Genomic DNA, 20,066 nt, shown 5'->3' with positions numbered 1-20,066 from the left:
CACTGGGCCAGTGCCTGTAGTGTAATCATTTGTCTGCTCTGTGCTGGCCTGGGGTGGGGGTAGCCCTTGGAAGGAAGGAGCAGCACTTACCCACAATCTGTCCTTCCCATTCTAGCAAGCTCCAGAAAGGGGACTCCCCACGCCGCAAGTCCTCCAGAGGTAAATGCTCCAATCACACCAGCGCCCTTGCTCCTTGGCTTTTACTTTCCTTCAAGCCCTTAACCGTATCACAATGGAGGTGGGGGACAGAGAGCCCATCCTTGGGCTCAAGTGCCCTTTAATGGAGAGGTCCCCTGGCCCCTTCTCTACCTCCTGTTCTCTCTTTCTTCCCTCCAGGTAGTTCTCTCCCTTGGTTTTCTATACCTAAATTGTTTTCTTTGCTGGCACCTTTAAGGACTTGCAGTATTTTCAGGACAAAGACTTGTTTTGTATGCCCCTTTGAATGTAACTTCCAGGCACCATTCATAATCCAGACAGACTTTACCTGTGGGTTATTCACCAGGGGTGTATAGGCAATATAGGTAGAGGGACTAGTTGTCACATGCATTAGTAGACAGACAGTAATGATGCTGGCCTCCATGTCTTAAATATTTACAACACATCTGACATGGTGCTAAGAGCTTTTTGTGTTCAGTACCTTGATCATGATGGGAATACATCCTGAGAAATGTGTAGTTTGAAATGTGATTTCCTAGTGCCAGAGGTGTAAGCATGCATGAGGCTGTAGTATTTGACCTCCAGCACCAAAAAAAGGAAAAAGAAAAAAATGCAATTTCATCATGTGCAAACATCATAGAGTACTTAAATCAAGACAGCTATGACAACACTGGATGATATAATCTCTGAGACCACACTGTATGACTGGGGCTCAGCCTTATGGGAAATCTCTAGGGATCCAGCCTCTTAACTAGCTTTTAGGAGTTACACAGGGAAGTTTTAGGCTGCATAGTCTGTTTGTTTGCCCCTGCTGCCCAGCGAGGGTTCCTACCAGACTCCCAGCTGTTCCTCATGCCTTCAAGTACCTAACTTCAGATTCCCCTTAGGTGATTGATTAGGCAGACCCAAAGTGTTTGTCATAGGTTTGCCATGTCCTGGGTTCTGAGGACATTGACATAAATACACAGTCCCTGCTTCATAGCATCCTGCCCTACCAGGAGAGTTAGTGTCACTGCTGTCTCAGGAAGAGCTGTGTGCAGAGTGGTGGGACCTAGAGGAGGGTGCTCTGGGGAAAGGGGGCAGTTTGTCCTGTGTGTGCAGCCCAGCCAGTGTGGCCTTTGAAGCTCAAAGACCATTTTAGTTTCAGTCAACCAAGGTTCCAACCCGATACACGAGCTGCTTTGGAAAGAGTAGCTGGTGTCTCAGGAAAATCTTCCTGGGAGTATAGAACCCAGCAGTGAGTGGGCATATCCCAGAGTTGGCCTGGCTGACCCTAGGTTCTGCTTCCCTCTTCTCTGTGCCTTTTCTGTTCCCTGCAGAAACAGCAGCACCATGGATCTGACACTCTTTGCGGCTGAAGCCATCGCCCTTAACCGCCAGCTGTCCCAGCATGAGGAGAATGAACTGGCTGAGGAGCAGGAGGCCCTGATTAAGGGGCTCTGCTCCATGAAGCTCTCCCCTCCCTCCAAGTCTCGCCTGGCCCGCCGGCGGGCCCTGGCCCAAGCAGGCCGTGGTGGAGATGCTAAGCCATGCCCAACACCTACAGGACTCAACCACTCCAGCCACACCTCCTAGACCCAGACCTGTGCAGGCCTTGCACTCCCGGAACCTGCGAGGCCAAAGTCTGTGAGCAAGCTGAGGGGCTGCTCTGCCACTCCAGTCTAGCTTTTCCTATCCACAAAGGCCCTGGGGTTCCCACACAACCCCCATCTCCCCAGGGTCCTTGTAGGAAAAAGCTTTTTCCAAAGGGGTTGTCTTTGAAATGGAAAGCAATCACTTGTCACTTTGCATAATCGCCTACAGCAGGGTCATCTCTTTGCTGGGCTCCACCTGCTCACTTGCCTGCAGACCCCATCCAGCCTGCAGCAGAGCTGTGTCTGGGCTGCTGGGGCCTCAGCAGCCTCCAGGGAGCCGGCTTTCAAGAAGCTGACAGGGGCTGCTGGACCCGTGTGCTTCTCTGCACTGTCACCTTCCTGACGGTCCTTCCCCCTTCCTCTGTCCTCTGGATGTCCTCTTTGCCTGTCCTCTTTGGCTGAATGAAGCCATCCCCTCAATTCAGGAAGGGCATGGAGCCCCCCTTCCTCAGAGGGCAGATCAGTCTTCCAGTCTGTAGCATGGAGAAGCACATAATCTTTCTTTGCCGTGACCAAAATGTGTTCCTCATTTATCATCCTCTTCCTTGTTTGGGACTGCTGCTAAAGTCAGTATTACTTCTTTTTTTTTTTTAAGTATTTGTTCTTTTAACCATGTTTTTCCAGCAAACAGGAACATTTTAACTTCGCTGCAAGCCCATGGACTTCACAGAGCAGACTTAGGTTTTAATCAGCTCCTCCCCACAATTGAACTGGTTTTAAGTTGTTACTATGATGAGCCCTTTGGAGACAGTGTGGGTGTCCACTCCTGCTGTCCCCTGGGGCCTGTGTGGAGAATGATGCAGGTCCAGATAGATGGAGCACTTTGCCAAATGGAAGGCAGCCCACTGCCCTGATCTGACCCATTGCTTGCTGCCCTGGAGAATGAAAGTGTGGCCATTGTCAGATAAGCTGTTGAGTTACATAAAGAAAATATAACCATAGCCACTACATTTTGCTTATTTTAATAAAACTATTTTAAATTCTAGCCAGAGCTCCCTTATTGGTCTTTTTTTTACCTACAGACCTGAAGACTTAAGCCTCAACCTGGCAAGGTAGGGCGCCAAGATCCCTTGTAAGGACCTCTCCTCCAGATATAATGTAAATGCTGCGTGTAAATCCTACCTCTGATCCACAAAGTAATATTAAGTCTGGGTTCCAATGGCTCATGCCTATAATCCTAGCTACTTCAGAGGCTGAGACCTGGAGGATTTTTGTTTCAAAACTAGATTGGGCTGGAACTTGAGTGTGAAGCACTAAGAGGCTATGGAATTATGAGATCAGGGGTCACTTAACCACTTGGACTTCATCTTCCCTTCCACATGTGGGATTAAGCACACCTAGCCGGTTGTTGTGAGGACACTTGCCCATGCTCAGTGCTGAGAGAACACTGACTTCCCTTTATTGAGAAGGGGTAACCATCTGAAACCATTCTGAAGTCAGCATCACTGTAGGTCAAGGTTGGTTCTGTGATCCTCTGAGCACTGAATCATCATCTGAGGAGGCATCAGAGAGAAGGTAACAAAGACCTGGTATGAAAAAATGGTCACTGGGTTTAATTTAGTAGCTGAGTGACTAACGTGACTGGGACTGAAGCACCCAGACTGGGCTGGGAATGTGGCTTAGCAGTAGAGTACTTGCCTCGCATTCATGAAGCCCTGGGTTTGATTCCTCAGTACCACGGAAACAGAAAAAGCCAGAAGTGGCACTGTGACTCAAGTGGTAGAGTGCTAGCCTTGAGCAAATAAGCAGCTCAGGGACAGTGCCCAAGACCTGAGTTCAAGCCCTAGGACTGGCAAAAAAAAAAAAAAAATTTTTTTTTGAAGCACCCAGACTATGGCTGGCCATGCTCCAGGTAGCATTAGGCTGTGAGTGGACTTGAAAGCTATGCACCATGGTGTCACAGGCAAATGATTTCTCAAATCATGGGAGTTATCCCTTGTGCTAGACAGTGATCTGTTCAAGACAAGATCCTCACCTATGGAGCTGGGAAGGTGGCTCAGTGGTAGAGCGCTTGCCTTGCATGCCGGAGGCCCTGGGTTCGATTCCCCAGCACCACATAAGCAAAAAGAAAAAAGCCGGAAGTGGTTCTGTGGCTCAAGTGGTAGAGCACTAGCCTTGAGCTGAAGAGCTGAGGGATAGTGCCCAGGCCCAGAGTTCAGGCCCCATGACCGGACCCAAAAAAAAAAAAAAGATCCTCACCTAGGCAGCCACAGACACCTGGGGCCTCAATTGCTGCTATAAGGCAGAATGAGACTTGGCAACACACAGTTTAACCATAAAGGATGCATGTGGACTGGTTGTTTACTCCTTTCCTGAAAAAAAGTTGTTAATCCTACTCATTAGTTAAAATTTCTTTTTCCCTTAGTCTTAAAAGGAATCTATTCCTTAGATGAGAAACATGTCTGTGAGCTATTCCCCCTCTTCAGGTTTTCCTTATTTTCTGGCTGAAGAATAAACTCCTCATCACTGGGCAGGGGATGGGGAGCGAGGGGGGGGGTAAGGTGTGGTAGCCATGAGCAAGCAAACTGAGTGAACAAAGAGGCCCTGAATTCAAACCCTAGTGCCAGAAGAAGAAGAAGAAAAGGAAATGGCACAGTAAAGGAGATATTCACTTTTCTGTTTTAACATAAGAAAAGAAAAATTATCAAGCATGTATCAATCACATCTGCCAAGACCTAGAAATGAGAAAGAAACAGACTGCTTTTTAGGGCTCTTCATCAAAAGGTGGACTAGCTGTCAGCAACCATTACACAGACTTCAATGTCCCCTCTACCCACGCCATGCAGGAACAAATGTCCCCTCTGTCTAAAGCATTACTAAGCCTTGATTGAGGAGCTGTTGTATCCAGGACTACCCTTTTCCTGTTAAGAGTTAGCAACAAGGATAAATGGTACCCCTTCCCACAGCCTCCATGGACATCAGCTGGAAGGACGTCTATACGCACAGGTCCATGGAATCATCCCAGAGCCAGATAAGGACCTTTACAAATCACCAAGGAGGTGTGGCAAGGAGATTTGGGGGCTCTTCACTATGGGCTCAGGTCCTAGGTCCCTCAAATGCCTGCACATGGGTGATGACATTGCTGATGGTCCTCCCTTCATAACAAGCCTTATACCCCGTCATGCCTAAAGCTTCATGCCCCTGAAGTGAGGTCAGGTAGAAAAGTAGACCTGCAGAAGCTGAGGCTTCTGGACCTAGAACCAGGCTGGTCAGTTCCCCAGGTTAGCCCAAAAGAAATGTGACTTAAAGTGGTCATCTGGATCAAGTACTCTGCCACAGACACACCCCATATCCTCACAGCCCTCCACACGCATACCCAGTTCTCATGTGCTGTGCCCACCCACCTATCTTCTCTCCCTGGTCCATGCAGCAATGCCCCCTCCTCTGCACAGCCTTGCATAAATGCTGCTGTGGATCCTTTGGTTTGGCTAGTTTTGTTGTACACTTACTAACAGGTACATTCTAAGAAGTTTATGAGTGGTGTTTAATTTTAACAGTCCAATGAGGTAGATACTATTACTTGACCCACACATACACACACACTTAACATGAAAAGAAAAGAAAAGAAAAGACAGGAAACATAATTTGCCTGGGGATATACAGCTAAGAATGAATGCTAGAAATAGAATTCCTTAAGACCCTGGGCCTTGATTCCCCAGTTCCAAATCCAGCCCCGCTTCTTCCTAGCTCTGGACCTTACACAAGTTAGCTCATCTCTGATTCTCAGTTTGTTCAGCCATCAAAAAGGATGACAGTGCCTGGCTCGTGGTGTTACTGAGAAAACTGCAAAGTAGTAAAAGTACTGCGTGTGGATCCAGTACACACATAGTAGGTGCTCTACAGTGTTACCCATCATGGCTTCAGCTCCATCTGTTATCTCCTGGAACAGAATTATTCAAGCCACAGACCCAGAGATGGAAATGAATTTTCCCTTCTTTCTGCTCAGGGAGCCCTTTGCCCCAGAGGAAGAGCTTGTTCTTGGGGACCAAAAGACCTGGGTTCTTCTGGAAAGAGGCAGACATGGCAGATGTACTGAGGGAGGCCCTTGAGTAAGACATGGGATTTGCGGTGCTGGAAGCCAGTCCCACAGCTCCAGGGTTCCCACTTGGCTGGACCTTAGAAGAAGAGAGTGGCTTCCAGCTAGCTGGAATATCTCAGACCTCAGACTTCATTCCTCAAATCCAGCTAGCAGGCCTTGGTCACAGCTCTAGACCTTGAGGACTCCTGTCCAAGTATTTCCAGCCACAGAGATGATCAAGACTTTGTGCCTCTGTGTGTCTACCTTCCTGAGCACTGGGGGACCACTTTCTCTCCTGGCCCACTGGCTCTCACTAGAGCCATCTTCATAAACAGCAAGGCCTTGATCCCATGCCAACTGCTCCCGCTGCTTCAGGTCTGGAGGGGGCCTAGAAAGCAAGGTCCCCCCACCAAGGCTAACACTTTTGTTGCCATGGTAGCAGTTGCCTTGGAAGCCACTTCCCTGACTTCAGCATCCCCCGCCCCTGGGGGGAAATGTTGAATTAATCACACTCTGTTCCAGGGCTCTCACCCCTGAAGGAAAATAAACAGAACCAAACCAAGCTGAGACCTGGTCACCCACTCCTCCCGCCTTCACACTACACTTGGACAGAAGGTGCACAGGGAGACATCCTTCAGCCCATGCCTTATCAGAAGACAGGAGATTCTGTGGTAGAAGCTTACATATGCCTATGGCCTAAGACTCCAGGAGGACCCAGGCTCCTGAGAAGAGGGCTCTGTGCCTGGGAACCCATGGGGCTCCAGAGCCTTGGGCCACCACCTCAGAACTGCCCACACACAGAACTTCCTTGAACTCACTCTCCTTTACTGTGAGAACCAGAGACCAACAAGTGTTTTCTTCTTCAGGAGGAAAAAATGGACGTCTCTCACTACATTTGGAATCAGTGGAGCGGCAGTCATTACAGTCTTAAATGATGTCACCTGTCAATGCTACCAGTAGATGCTATGATTTAGACACGGTGTGAGTGTGTCTCCTGAGGGAGCGCTCATGTGTTAGAACACCGGTCCACAGTATGGCCATGATGGGAGGGACCTTGAAGAGATATGGCCCAGTGCATGTTAATTAAGGCATTGGGAAGAAGCATTCTTTAGAAGGGATTGGTGCTGGTTACTTAAGTGAGTTTTTATGAGGCTTGGTTGTTAAAATTTTTTATTTGTTTTGTTTTTGTTTTTGGTCCAATCGTGGGGCCTGAACTCTGGGCCTGGATGCTGTCCCTCAGCTCTTCAGCTCAAGGCTAGCACACTACCACTTGAGCCACAGCGCCACTTCTGGCTTTTTTCTTTTTGCTTACATGGTGCTGAGGAATTGAACCCAGGGCCTCAGGCATGCAAGGCAAGCGCTCTACCACTGAGCCACCTTCCCAGCCCCTGTTAAAATTTTTTAAAAGCAAGATCACTTTCTCCCCACTGTCTTGTCATGTGATTTCTTGTTCTCACATGTGCTCTTGCCTTTGGAATGCCATCTACCATGATCCATCCCTCATGAGGCCTTCACCAGGGGCCAATGGGTAAGGTCACCTAATTTTGGACTTGGACCCCCAACTGTGAACTAAATAAACCTCTCTTGCTTTGTAAAGTATTCCAGCCTCACATATGTTGTCATAGCAATAGAAAATGATTAAGCCAGGCACTGATTAAGCCTGTGCAACTCAAGAGGCAGAGATCTGAGGATCATGGTTCAAAGCCCACCAGGGCAAGAAAATCTGTGAGACTCATATCTCCAGTTAACCACCAGAAAACCAGAAGTGGAGCTGTTGCTCAGTGTGGTAGAGTGCTAGCTTTGTGTGAAAAAGTTCAGGGACAGTGCCTAGGAAGCTGAGTTCAAGCCCCACCATGAGCAAAAAAAAAAAAAGAAAGATGAAATACAGTAAGATAAGTAAGCCAAATATTTTAACCTCAAATAAGATAATGTAGAAATGCAGGGGAGAGCTATGCTAGAGAACTTCCCAACTGAGCAGGAACCTAGACACAGGAATTCAACTGAGGATTCTGGACTAGCACCTGGTTTGATAATCACACAATTGTTTCTATGCCTTTAGGGATTTATAGTGACAAAAAAAACCCCACAAATGTAAATTTGGCTTCCAGGGCTGGGAAGATGGTTCAGTGGTAGAGTGCTTACCTTGTATGCATGAGGCCCTGGGTTCGATTCCTCAGCACCACATAAGCAGAAAAAGCCAGAAGTAGCACTGTAGCTCAAGTGGTAGAGTGTTAGCCTTGAGCTGAAGAGCTGAGGGACAGCGCCCAGGCCCAGAGTTCAGGCCCCATGACCGACAAAAAAAAAATGTTTTCCAATTTTTGGAGGTCAGGGACCTGTGGAATCTGGAATTCACAGAGCTCAGAGCTCTTGGCCTCCAGCCTCTGCACCCCAGTCCCACTCACAGGATCACAGCAAGTTGTGTAGTGCATGACGGAAGCATGGCCCCAGGAAGTTCTCTCTGGCTGATGTGTGGGAGAGCGGCCCTCAGCCTTGTATGGCTGACGAACCACCACAGATCCCGCATGACCTGGAGCGATGCCAACTAACACTTCAGGGAGAATAGGAGGCAGAGCATCAAGCAGGGTATTCAGATTCCCAAACCGCCACTCTGAGGAGAACATTTTCATGGACACTTCAGCAACCCCTTCTAGAACTAGTCAGTGCTTGATTGGTTACATGTGACAGAGATGTAGGCTATAATCTGATGCCTAATTAGAGGAAAAGGGTCAGCTGTACCTATGGAATGCCTAATTCTAGGGGCTTTCTCTTTAAGGGGTCCTGAATGCTCATCCAAGCTCTGTATCACCCTCTTTCCTGGCTGACCCTTCCTTCAGGTAATCCCGAGCTTTCTTAGCACTCTGTTCCACAAAGGAAGACTGTTCATTTGCTTGATTTTTGTTGGTCATGGGGCTTGAACTCAGGGCCTGGACACTGTCCCTGAGCTCTTTTTGCTCAGAACTAACTACCACTTTGAGCCACAGCACCACTTCCAGTTTTCTTGTGGTTAATTGGACATAAGAATCTCACAGACTTTCCTGCCAGGCTTTGAACCATGATCCTCAGATCTCAGCCTCCTGAGTAGCTAGGATTACAGGCATGAGCCATGAGTACCTGGTGGAAAACTGTTGACAGAGACAGAGGGTTTTTTTTTTCCATGCCCACAACCCTCCTCTTTACCAATCCCAAGTGGTCATGCAGGTCCAAACCCTCTCTATATTTCTGTCCTATGTCCAGATACCTTGCCCATAGCATTCTGTGGAGTTTACTACCCCAGCCTGCCATGAAGGGCTCATAGTCTACAGAAGAAACAGAACAAGAATAGGGAATAAATCCTTCATGTGGAATCACAGAGCCGCAGTGGGCAGCTCAGGCATGATCTGGAAGGCTGCTCAAAGACAGCTGGCCACGCATATCCTGCTGGACCAGGAAGGCGTTTCCAACAGCAGGGACCTGGTGGACACTCAGCAGGGAGGGGGAGGGAGGGCACACAGCTGTGCAGGCAGGATATCTAGAGCTTGGATGAGACTGCAGTTGTAATGGTGAGAGAAGGACCGACCAAAAAGAGGTTGGTGAGATCAGTGACAGGATTCTGAGCAGGGTGATGGGATGCTGGGATTGTGTCAGCTGAGGACTAAGGCCAGGGCATGTTCTAGGACTGGGAAGGCCCTGATTCAAGGCCAGAGAATGCAATTAATGATGAAAGCTGGAACTAGGATCTGGCTTCAGGGATCAGGACTAGACTGGGTTGGGTTACCATTGCCCGATCTTGGGTTGGTATATCTACAAGTAGGTCATCCAGGCTGGGTGGAGATATCCAGGCCAGAAGGTCAGAAAGTAGTAGCCATGTGCCAGCTACCTGTTCTAAACCTCCTGATGTCCAGCCTCCCAGTTTCTCTTTCCAGTTCTTACCCACCATCACTGCTCTTCTCCGCCAGCTCCCTGCCAGGGATTTCCAGGACAACTGGAAGGGTTCACCCTCTTATCCCACTGGCAACTAGAAGAGTAATGATTGCCAAGCCTACCTTAGGAAAAAAGGGTCCTGTAAGATCAATCCTCAAACTAAGACACAAGCCACTCCCCCCCCCAACCAGCTGTGCCTAGGATGGAAGAGGAGGGATAGCCTCAGAGCTGGTGGCTCACGCCTGTCATTCTAGCTACTCAGGAGGCTGAGATCTGAAGATCAAGGTTCAAAGCCAGCCCAGGCAGGAAAGTCTCTGAGACTCTTATCTCCAATTAACCTGACAGAAAACGGGAAGTGGCCCTGTGGCTCAAATGGTAGAGTACTAACCTTGAGCTAAAGAGCCCAGGGACAGTGCCCAGGCCTAGAGTTCATGCCCCACTATTGACAAAAAAAAAAAAGTGGACTTGAAGCTGGACATCAGTAAATCAGTGACTCAAGAATGAGATCTGAAGCCGGGCGACAGTCACTCACGCCTGTAATCCTAGCAACTCAGGAGGCTGAGATCTGAGAATCATGGTTCAAAGCCAGCCCAGGCAGGAAAGTCCATGAGATTCTTTTTTTTTTTTTGTCGGTCATGGAGCTTGGGCCTGGGCGCTGTCCCTGCGCTCTTCAGCTCAAGGCGAATGCTCTACCACTTGAGCTACAGCGCCACTACCAGTTTTCTAGTGGTTTATTGGAGATAGGAGTCTCATTGGAGATAGGAGTCTCATGGTCTTTCCTGCCCAGGCTGGCTTTGAACCACGATCTTCAGATTTCCGCCACCTGAGTAGCTAGTATTACAGGCGTGAGCCACCAGCACCCGGCTAGGTCCATGAGACTCTTATCTCCAAGAAACCACTAGGAAGCAGGAAGTGGCACTGTGGCTCAAGTGGTAGAGTGCTCACCTTGAGCTGAAGAGCGCAGGGACAGCGCCCAGGCCCAGAGTTCAAGCCCCCAAACCAACCAAAAAAAAAAAAAAGAATGAGATCTGAGAATTATGGTTCAAAGCCACTTCAGGCAGGAAAGTCTATGAGACTTTTACCTCCAATTAATAACCAAAAAGTTGGGCTGGGAAGGTGGCTCAGTGGTAGAGCGCTTGCCTTGCATGCATGAGGCCCTGGGTTCCATTCCTCAGCACCACATAAGCAAAAAGAAAAAAAAGTCGGAAGTGGCGCGGTGGCTCAAGTGGTAGAGCACTAGCCTTGAACTGAAGATCTGAGGGACAGTGCCCAGGCCCAGAGTTCCCACAACTGGACCAAAAATAATAATAATAACCAAAAAGTTGGAAATGGATCTGTGGCTCAAGTGGTAGAACACTACCCTTGAGGGGGAATAAAGGGGCAGGAAAGAACAGCATGCAGACCCTGAGTTCAAACTCTAGTACTGGAAAAAAAAATGGACTTAGAGATTACCTCTCCCTCTCCTCTTCTTGTCCCTCTCCCAGTTCCTGTCTCACTTTTGTCCTTTGGCTTAGAGGCATTCCTGTGCTCTGCACTCTAGGTCTCCAAGTGCAGGGCACAGGAATGCCTCTAAGCCAAAGGACAAGAGTGAGCCTTGAACAAAACGACCAGGAAATCCCATCAACATCCCTGGCTCCTGAGCTTTATGTACAGCCATCAACTCTTTCTTCCCCCATGGAAACCAACAGTGGAACTTGGGCTGACTGCCTAACAGGCCCTCAAGACCCAGGCATGGCTCACATTGCAACTTCATGAATAACTCAGCAGCTCCCTGCTACCTGTACCTCAGAGGAACCTGCATATCTCAGACCAGTGACCCACCCCCTGCCACTCATTGCTTTAAACTTTAATAGGCTCAGTCTGGGTAGCAGGCTGCAGGGAGCGGGGGCAGGATGTCCTAGGTGGGAGAGATTGGACCAAGCTTTTCCAGGTTCTGTGTGGAGACTGGCAGAAGAAGATCCTAGAACCCAAGCAGTCGGTGCAGAAATGCAGCTGGACAGAAGTCCCATGTGTGGCCTCCAACACCAGGGGTCTTGAGGGAAGGAAGAGTAAGCTGAAGCTCCCGGTCAAGGTGGGCCTGGGGACCCCTGCAAGAACTATCAGATAGGATTACAGATCAACCCAAGAGTTACCAGCCTGGACTCTTACTACCCAAAAACAATCATCTTGAAGGTAGGGCTGTAACAAAGGGACATTCAAGAAGACAGAGATCCCCAGGAAGCTGGAGCAGGTACCTGGAGAGGCCTGCATGGACATCCCCATCAGCAGCAAAGACTTCCACTGCCTGCAGCTGGCCTGTGTGGCCCTTGGCCTCCTGGCCGGCAGCATCATCATCGGAGTCTCTGTGTCCAAGGCTGCAGCTGCAGTGGGCGGGATCTTCCTTGGTGCTGCCGGGCTGGGTGAGCAGGAGCTTGGGCTGGGGGAGAGGGGAGACTTTCCTGTGGGAAGCAGGAGCCTAGCCAGGTAAGAGAGAAATGGAGGGGAAGGCTGGCTCAGGAGGCACTGGTTGGGGAGTAGAAGCTGGAGGTGGGAGCGAGGCAGCCCTAGGGTTTGGGGTAGAATGACCATTGGCAGGGAAGAGACAGTGTGAAGAAGAAGGAGCTGTTTCTCTCCTTCAACCCTGCTTTTCAGACCCAGAGGGCTTCTATTTGTGGTAGGATGCATCAGAGTATTTAGAACAGGTTGATGAGACCAGAAAAACAGTACAGCTTTAAAGGGTTTCCTTTACTTCCGCTCCTGGACTCTTATCTGTCCATCCAGGCCAGGACTACTGATATCCCCACAATCATGCTGAGTACCATCTTGTACCCCATCACCTTAAGCTCACATTAGAACCCGAAGCCCCAAGCCAGCAGCTCTGGGTATGAGTATTTGAAAATTCTGCTAGGCTCTTGGTTTAGGAAGGCGCTGAGAGGGGGTACGGCAGGACCTGCTGGGTTGCCATTTCCCTGCTGAGGAGGCCCCCACACCTCAGCCAGCTCTGAGGGCCCTTGGAGACTGGAGGGGGGAGTGGTGTCAGTAGAGCCCAATTCCCACCAAGTTAGAAGGAAGGTAGCCAACCTGCTCTTTGCCTGGCCTTCGCAGTCTCTAACCCTTTCCCCAGATAGACACAGTCCTCCCAACCTAGATTGGCTACCTCATGTACACATGCACTGGCTTCCATTTGCATATCCACAGCCCAAATCCAGTGCATTTTTGCCCTTCCATGTACCGTCTATCACCCTTACAATCCAGCCCACAGGCCCTCAGCTTACCTACAGCCTCCTGCATCTCACACTGATCAGATTCTCCCACCACAGAACCCCTCTGTGTCTCTCTTCTCAGGGCTTCTCATCTTCGCCTACCCCTTCCTGAAGGCTCGGTTCAACTTGGACCACATCCTGCCTGCACTAGGTGAGCACTCTTTCCCCTTTCCCCCAGGAGAGACCTTCTGCCAAGGACTGCTCAAAGCCCTAGGTGTACAAGGCTGATTGTGCAGTCTAAGTGAGTCTATGTGAGACTACTCCTGGCTGTATGTTGGAGTTGCTATCTGTGTGTGTTGTGCAGCAGTTGCCATGGCTACAGTGTAACAGAATCCAGCCTGCTGCCTGAGCAAAGGTGGCTGAACCTAGGAAGTCCTCCCTTGAGAGACTTTTCATCACCTCAAAGCCAAGGTCAGATAAGCAAACCAGATCATCTTCTCTTGTCCCTGAGGCCCATAATGACTCTCTATCTCCCGAGGCCCCAGGACCTCTGAACAGCTCCCAGCTCATCTCAGCAACCCACAGAGCACCTCCCTACTCCCTCTGTCCTGCTGGGCTTTACATACATATCCCTAGTTCTCACTTGGACCCTCACTTCCTTCAAAACCCTGCTATCTTTTCCAAACACTCATTTTTTTTTTTTTTACTGTCCCCTTCCCAATTCAACTCAATGTGCATGGGATACCTTAAGGAATTCAGTGAAAGCAAAGAGAGATGGGAAAGCAGGAAGAACTTTCCCATCCCAAGCTGGACCTGATTTGGAAATGGTTCAGTAACCAATGGTTTGGATGCTCTCACTCCACAGGGAACCTGAGAATCCATCCCAACCCAGGGCCAGATCATGCGGAGGGAAGATCCAGCACCAATGGCAATAAGGAAGGTAAATTCTTGAAATCTCAGAATCCATCTTTCATCTCCCTCTGGCTGGGCATTTCTGGGGGCCCCAAGCAGAATGTGAGCCCCCAAGTGGAATTTTGGGGGCATTCCCAGCCCAGCAAAGCATGGTAGTTTGAATACTTCTTCCCCATGTCTGAACCCTTCTTGCTTGGAGCTGACTTGATCTCCTGTTTGTCCTCAGGGATGCCCTGTCTACCCAGCATGGACACAGATCGGGGTGGCACTTTCCCTTTCCCTCCTCCAGGTACCCTGCCCTAGTTTATTTCCCCAGTCTGTTCATTATGATGAAATCCAACTCTCAGAACTGACACCTGACACTAGGCATCTCACTCACCAATCCTGTCCCCCATGCACTGGAAAATCCCACGGCAGGAGTGTCTCCAAGGGAGCCCAGCCCACAGCTTCTGCCACCAACCGCAGGATGCTTAGTGCTCACTCAGCAGAGGCCTATTCCAGATGCTATCTCAAGCACTTCCTCTATATTAACTCACTTAATTTTCATAATAGCCATGTGAGGGAGGGGCCAATAATCATTTCATTTTGTATATGGGGCAACCGAAGTACAGGGAGATTAAGTAGCATACTCAAGATCACACAACTAGGAAATGGGGGTGGGGAGAGTTGTGGAGGCAGACAGCAGCCCCATAGTCCTACCCCTCCTCCGCACTGTCCTGCTATCTTCTTGATGGGCTGTCCTGTCCCCACTGGGCGGGAGCTATCCCTCTGGGAGGCCCCTCTCTGCAACTGTCTGAGCTCTGCCCTGGGAACACCTATCCTGGGTTCTTTTGGGGCTCCCCTGACCTACAACTCCATGGCAATCTGTACTTAGGCAGCCCCAACCTGATCTCTCCTCCAGGGACCCGTAGCAGCCTGTCCACTGTAAGCAGGACCCTGGAGAAGCTGAAGCCAGGAGGCCGTGTGGCTGAGGAGGGATGAGGCACTGCCCCCCTGCCTGGGCCTCCCCTTCCTGCTTGACACCTCTATCTCACAGGCCTCCTGAGTCCAAGCTAGAAGATCCAAACCAGAAGAATGGCCAGACCCTGAAGACAGCAGGCCTGCATTTGCCTCTGGCTGAGGCTCATCAGAACTGCTTGCCCTGGGGTTGCTGCCAGCCTTGTGGCTCACATGTCTTGTCTCTTCAGCTAGCTTTTCTTTCTGGAATATAGCTAAGCTTTGATCTACTGGATGATTTCTCTGGAATCTGAGGTCCAAGGCCTTATAACAGCAATCATCATCCCTCCCCCCCCCCCCCCCCCCCCGCCCCCCGCCCACACCACCTCCAGTCCCTGGCTTCATCTTGGCAATAGGAAGCACTGATCCAGCCTCAGCTCCAGCTGAGTCCCTAGCTCCCACAGACTGGCCCTGGGACTCTAGAGGAAGGGAAGACTAGAACCAGATCCGTTCAGAATGTTCAAATCCTGGGCAATTTCTTGGGAACAGACCCTGAATCCCAGATGAACTCTAGTCTCCTTGCCTCATCATTTTCCTGCTCCAAGGACAAGCTAACATGTGTCTGCTTCAAAGCATGGCCTTATATTCCGAAGGCATCCCTGCTCCCTCTGCCCATGGTAACTTCCTTCTTTAAAAGCTCAGCTCAGAGAACACCCTAACTTCATGCTGTCCTCATCCTCTGCCAGCAGCCTTGGTCCCCCTCCTCTCTCCTGAAACCTTGAAGGCTTTGTCATAAAAACAATTATTAAGCTTCCTTAAACCCACTGAATGTCGCTCCTTTTCTAGCCTCTAGTGTCAAGCAGCACACAGTAGATATTCAATAAACATTAGAGGCTTAGATTTAATGTGCAAACATCTCCATAGACTTTCCTTTTGGGGGGGGGGTTCCAGTCGTGGGCCTGAACTCTGGGCCTGGACGCTGTCCCTCAGCTCTTCAGCTCAAGGCTAGCACTCTACCATTTGAGCCACAGCGCCACTTCTGGCTTTTTTCTTTTTGCTTATGTGGTGCTGAGGAATCAAACCCAGGGCCTCATGCATGCAAGGCAAGCGCTCTACCACTGAGCCACCTTCCCAACCCTCCATAGACTTTCCTAAGGAACCATGCCAGGGATCTCATCTACATCAGGGTTTGAAATGAGGAAATGCAGGTGCCGATGTCCAGGAAGAAATTCTTCAGCACGCCTATATCTCTAGGCACAACAGTTTTGCCTGACATCTAAGACATATCCTGGTTTGAGAAGAGGACGCTAGGAATCATCTCATTCTTCCATGATCTTTGTCTTCTCTGAACCTTTTCTCTGACTAAGCTGTCATTCCACAGCCCCAGGCATCCTCCAGCTCACTGCTTTGAGTAACTTGGATCTGTTTCTCCCTTTTGAGAACAGAGGGAGGGAGTACAAAAAGCATCCCATGGAGGTTGGGGGAAAATAATCAGAGAAGAAAAATCCATCTCATTGTACAGATAGGAAAGCTGAAGTCTTATGGGATAAAGGCTCATCAGGCAGGGAAGGTTGTGAAGCCAGGCTTTGCATCTAGGTCTCCTCCCATATCTCTGCACCCAAGGCTCAGTCCTCTGTTCAGGTACAAGATTCACTTTGCTGACCCTAGTGGGACAATCTCCATAAAGGGGCTGAACTCCACAATGCTGGCCAGTAGGGGGAACTGGTTCCTTCAGCCCAACTGGTTCCTTCTCCTTGAATTTCCCTCCTCTCTACTTCCCTTCTGCCTGTCTCCTGTTCCGTCTCCTTTCCTTCCTCTTTTTCCTCTGCATCACCATCATCAACAAAAACAACAACTCTGGCTCCTTTTTGATCAATGAGGAAACCCTTCCTCTTATATTTACTCCTCATTTCTGTTCCCCCCAAAAGATGTCCAATGTTGGAGAGTGGAAACTGGGGATGTGGAGCCTGAACTCTCCTTCTCCATCAACCCCTCCCAGGCATGACCTCCCCAAGGCAGGGTTATGGTACCCATAATGCCTAGCAGAGCCAGGCCCAGAGAGGTGCTAGGGATCCAAATGGAATAAATGAAGGAGTGAACACAAATGGCAAGTCGCCATGCCCACTGGAGAAGATCTGAGTGAGGGTTCAGAGGATCCTTGGACCTCTTGAGGCCTGGGCCTTTGGTCCCCCTTCTTCCCTTACCTGGACTTTCTGAAGCCTTCTACGCAGGTGGATGGTTATTTGCAACCCCCCCCCCCCGCAGGTGTATCTCCACTCTCCCAGGTCACAGCCAAGCTGGCAGGGTAGTAGAGTTAAGTGGTGTTTGGAGGAGTGACTCCTTGCCTCTAAGCAACGACAGAACCCTTGAATGTTTCAGCACGAAGGTGGGGGTGGACAGGGACCCAGCTCTTTCAGCCTTCTTTCAAAAGGAATCCCTGCTTTTCAATCCCACACCTGACATGTGGGCTGTAGCTGGGCTGGGCAAGGCTGGGTGCTGAGAACATAGTGGTGGGCCAAAGCTGAAGAGTGCTTAGTCCAGGCAGCCCCTTGAAGGCATACCCTGCCGTCCCACCTGAATGACTGATTCTGGCTGGAAGTGGAAATGAGCCATCCTGTTTCTGGCCAACAGCAGCTGAGGCCAGAAGTTGGGGGCGGGGGGCTGGGCCTGAGTTTCCACATCTGCAAATGGAGGGTGGCTGTAGAAACTGCTTCATCACAGCCCCATCAGGTGGCATTTGTGAATGGTTGCGTATGAATGAATGAAGGGAGAGATACAATTCGAGGACCTGGGAAGTCAGTGCAGCAGCTTTGCCGCCACACAGCCCAGCCTAGAACCTCCTCCCCTGGCTCTTCAACTCTGTAGGATCTGCCACCTTCCCTATCTCTGGCAGGTGCTGGAACCAACCCCAACTGGAGATAAAGTCACAGGCTCGGTGCCCGCGGCCGCACCCCTTGCTAGGGTGCCCATGGAGGCTGGTTAGGGAGGGGGTGCTGAACACAAGCCCTGGAAAGCTCTGTACTGCTCCTCCCCACCCAGCGCCAGACCCCTCCGGAGGGAATCGTCTCCAGCTGCAGGCAGGACCAGCAGGCAGCTTCGCGGAACGCACGCGGGCCCGGGGCCGGCGGGGGCCAGACCGTGTGGCCTGGCGGCCGGGCGTTATTTGCTAGGCTGCCTGCAAAGCGCGAACCTGGAGGCGCGGAGGGGAGGAGGACGCGAGCGGGAGGTGGGAGGGACTCCGTGGGGACGCAGCTCTCCGGGGGCTCCCGGTGCCGCGGTCAGCCTCCCACGCGGGGAGAGGGGCTGGGGACCGGGGGAGGAGGCCTGGCTCCGCCCCGGGAGCCGCTCCGCGGGAGCCGAACCGCGCGCCGCTGTGCGCTGTGCGTGTTGGTTCTGCGTGGGGCGCGGGGCGCGGGGCGCATCCTCCTGGAACCCCTTCCCAGCGTTGGCTGAGCCGGACTCTCACGGCGCCGGGAAGCCACCCCGTCGTCGTGCGTCCAGCCTCGAAGCCGGCCCGCGGCCGACTCTCCTGCAGCCCCCTGGCACTGGACGATCGCCTGGTCAGACGGCAGGAGAGAGAAGAGCCCACGCACCCCTCAGGCGAGTTGGGGGAGGCTGGAGGGAGGGCGAGCCAGGGCTGAGGAGGGGTGGCTTTCGGAAATCAAGGAGAATCTGTCCAGCTCTGAAGTCCTGGGAAGAGACAGGGACTTGTAGTCTTGAATAAAGATGTGAGACAAAGAGGCGCGTGGGAGGAGGGGCCACCACAGAGGCTACTCCTGGCCTCCTCAACTTGGTAGGCTCTGCCCTCCAGCACCCTCTACCCTCCCTCCTTTCTAAGCCCAAAGTGAGGAGGGAGCCCACACAAGTGGACACCCAACAACTTCAAATCCAAGAGACGAGTGAAGCCAGCTAGGCAGAAGGCAAACCTAGGTGGTCTCCGACCAATGCCTCCCTTCGCCATTTATAGTCTCTGGGTAATGGAGGCACTGCAGCAAGCAAGGTGGCCTCATCCTGGGGCTCAAGCCAGTTGGGGCACAGCACACAGAACTGATGCTGGAAAGGGGTCTGAAGTTTGGGAGCCTATGAGAGGGAGGGAATGAGGAAGGGAGGGACAAAGAAGGAGGCAGGGGTCATTTTAGCGGCACTAGAAGATAGAGCTGGGGCAGCCAGCTGAGGATAAACCAGACTCAGCCCACCAGATCACCAGACCTGGGCAGTCCAGCTCACCATACCCAGCCTGGAGGTCTGGCCATTGGTAGAGCACTTGCCTAGCATTTCTTTTCTCCCAAGGCTCTGATTTCAAACCTCAGTACCACTGAGAAAGAGTGGAGGGGAACGCTACCTGGAGGAGTTTGGGCAGCAACAGCTACAGTGGGGACCCAGGAGGGTTTGAACAGGAAAGAGGAACAGGGGAGCAAGCAGGAGCAGCAGTGAGAACAGAGAGGAAGCAATGGATGGCAGGGCCCTGAGAGGGGTTGAAAGTGTGTGGAGGAGGCCTGCAGCAGGAGGAGAGGCCAGGGCTGAGGCTGTGGGCTTCGTGGGAGAGGGTGGGAAACCTGTAGCCTAGAGGCAGGGCTCCCTGGTAGGGAAGTGTTCAACAGAATCTGTTGAACTCTGTGACAGGGATCAGCTGGTGGCCTTGGTGAGCAGGAGTGTGGTGGAACAGAAGCCAGTCTGGGGTGGATGACACTTAGGAAGGAGATGAAGTACAGACTGTAGGCAGCACTTTCATGAAAGGGAGGGAGTATTAGCTGAAGACTGACGTGGGGTGGGAGGGAGTTTTTGTTTTCAGCACAGTCTGGTGGGGGGGTGGGGAGCTGGGGAGCTTAAACTAGAAGGGGAGGTTTTCCCTAGTACCTCAAGGGCCCCAGTAGAGCCAGAAATAGGGATGCACAGGTGGCCCACCCTCCCAGATGAGGCTTCTTCTCTACCCTAGGCTTCGCTGTGTAGGCACACACTTGGGAGAATAGCAAGCTGGACTGAGGTCAAAGTTGAGGCTTTGCTGCACAGATTTGGCAAAAGGACAAAGGGACATATTCAGACATAAGAGAGGAAACTAGGTACAGATGGTTCATGCCTGTAATCCTTGTTACTCAGGAGGCTGAGAACTGAGAACTATCGTTCAAAGCCAAGGCAGGAAAGGCTGTGAAACTCATCTCCAATTAACCACTAAATAAAAAAAAAAGGAAGTGGAGCTATGTATCAAAGTGGTAGAGGTCTAGCTTTTAGCAAAAAAGTTCAGGGACAGCACCCAGGCCCTGAGTTCAAGCTGCATGCACAAGTCACACACACACACACACACACACACACACACACACACACACACAC

The 20,066-nt window shown here is 51.0% G+C and overlaps 2 protein-coding genes across 4 annotated transcripts in view; both read left to right on the top strand.

Moving 5' to 3' along the window:
• The window catches only part of Mknk1 (MAP kinase interacting serine/threonine kinase 1), a 45,465-nt gene extending 42,690 nt beyond the window's left edge, over positions 1-2,775 (top strand). For 2 of the 3 annotated variants that reach the window (XM_013016955.1, XM_013016954.1), the window contains exons 12-13: positions 116-159; positions 1,476-2,775. In XM_013016955.1, the coding sequence (XP_012872409.1) occupies positions 116-159; positions 1,476-1,731 (300 nt within the window). In that variant the 3' untranslated portion in view covers positions 1,732-2,775. The remainder of the gene's footprint in view (positions 1-115; positions 160-1,475) is intronic. The other variant, XM_013016956.1, reaches the window with a different exon arrangement.
• A 9,181-nt stretch (positions 2,776-11,956) lies between these two features.
• Kncn (kinocilin) lies at positions 11,957-14,783 on the top strand. The gene is made up of 4 exons (XM_013016881.1): positions 11,957-12,107; positions 13,033-13,101; positions 13,756-13,830; positions 14,704-14,783. The coding sequence occupies exons 1-4, from the start codon at positions 11,957-11,959 to the stop codon at positions 14,781-14,783; spliced, it is 375 nt and encodes a 124-aa protein (XP_012872335.1).
• The last annotated feature ends 5,283 nt before the right edge of the window (positions 14,784-20,066 follow it).

The sequence above is a fragment of the Dipodomys ordii genome, unplaced genomic scaffold, assembly GCF_000151885.1.
Source record: "Dipodomys ordii isolate 6190 unplaced genomic scaffold, Dord_2.0 Scaffold33, whole genome shotgun sequence".
Taxonomy (NCBI): Eukaryota; Metazoa; Chordata; class Mammalia; order Rodentia; family Heteromyidae; genus Dipodomys; species Dipodomys ordii.
Note: the sequence above shows the minus strand (reverse complement) of the source record. Positions and strands in the feature narration are given on the sequence as shown.

Excerpts from the sequence above, each read along its gene's own strand:
- Kncn (XM_013016881.1), top strand. The coding sequence starts at position 11,957 with ATGGACATCCCCATCAGCAGCAAAGACTTCCACTGCCTGCAGCTGGCC. Across the intron at positions 13,102-13,755 it reads CCACATCCTGCCTGCACTAG|GGAACCTGAGAATCCATCCC; the intron begins GTGAGCACTCTT and ends CTCACTCCACAG. Across the intron at positions 13,831-14,703 it reads CACCAATGGCAATAAGGAAG|GGACCCGTAGCAGCCTGTCC; the intron begins GTAAATTCTTGA and ends TCTCTCCTCCAG.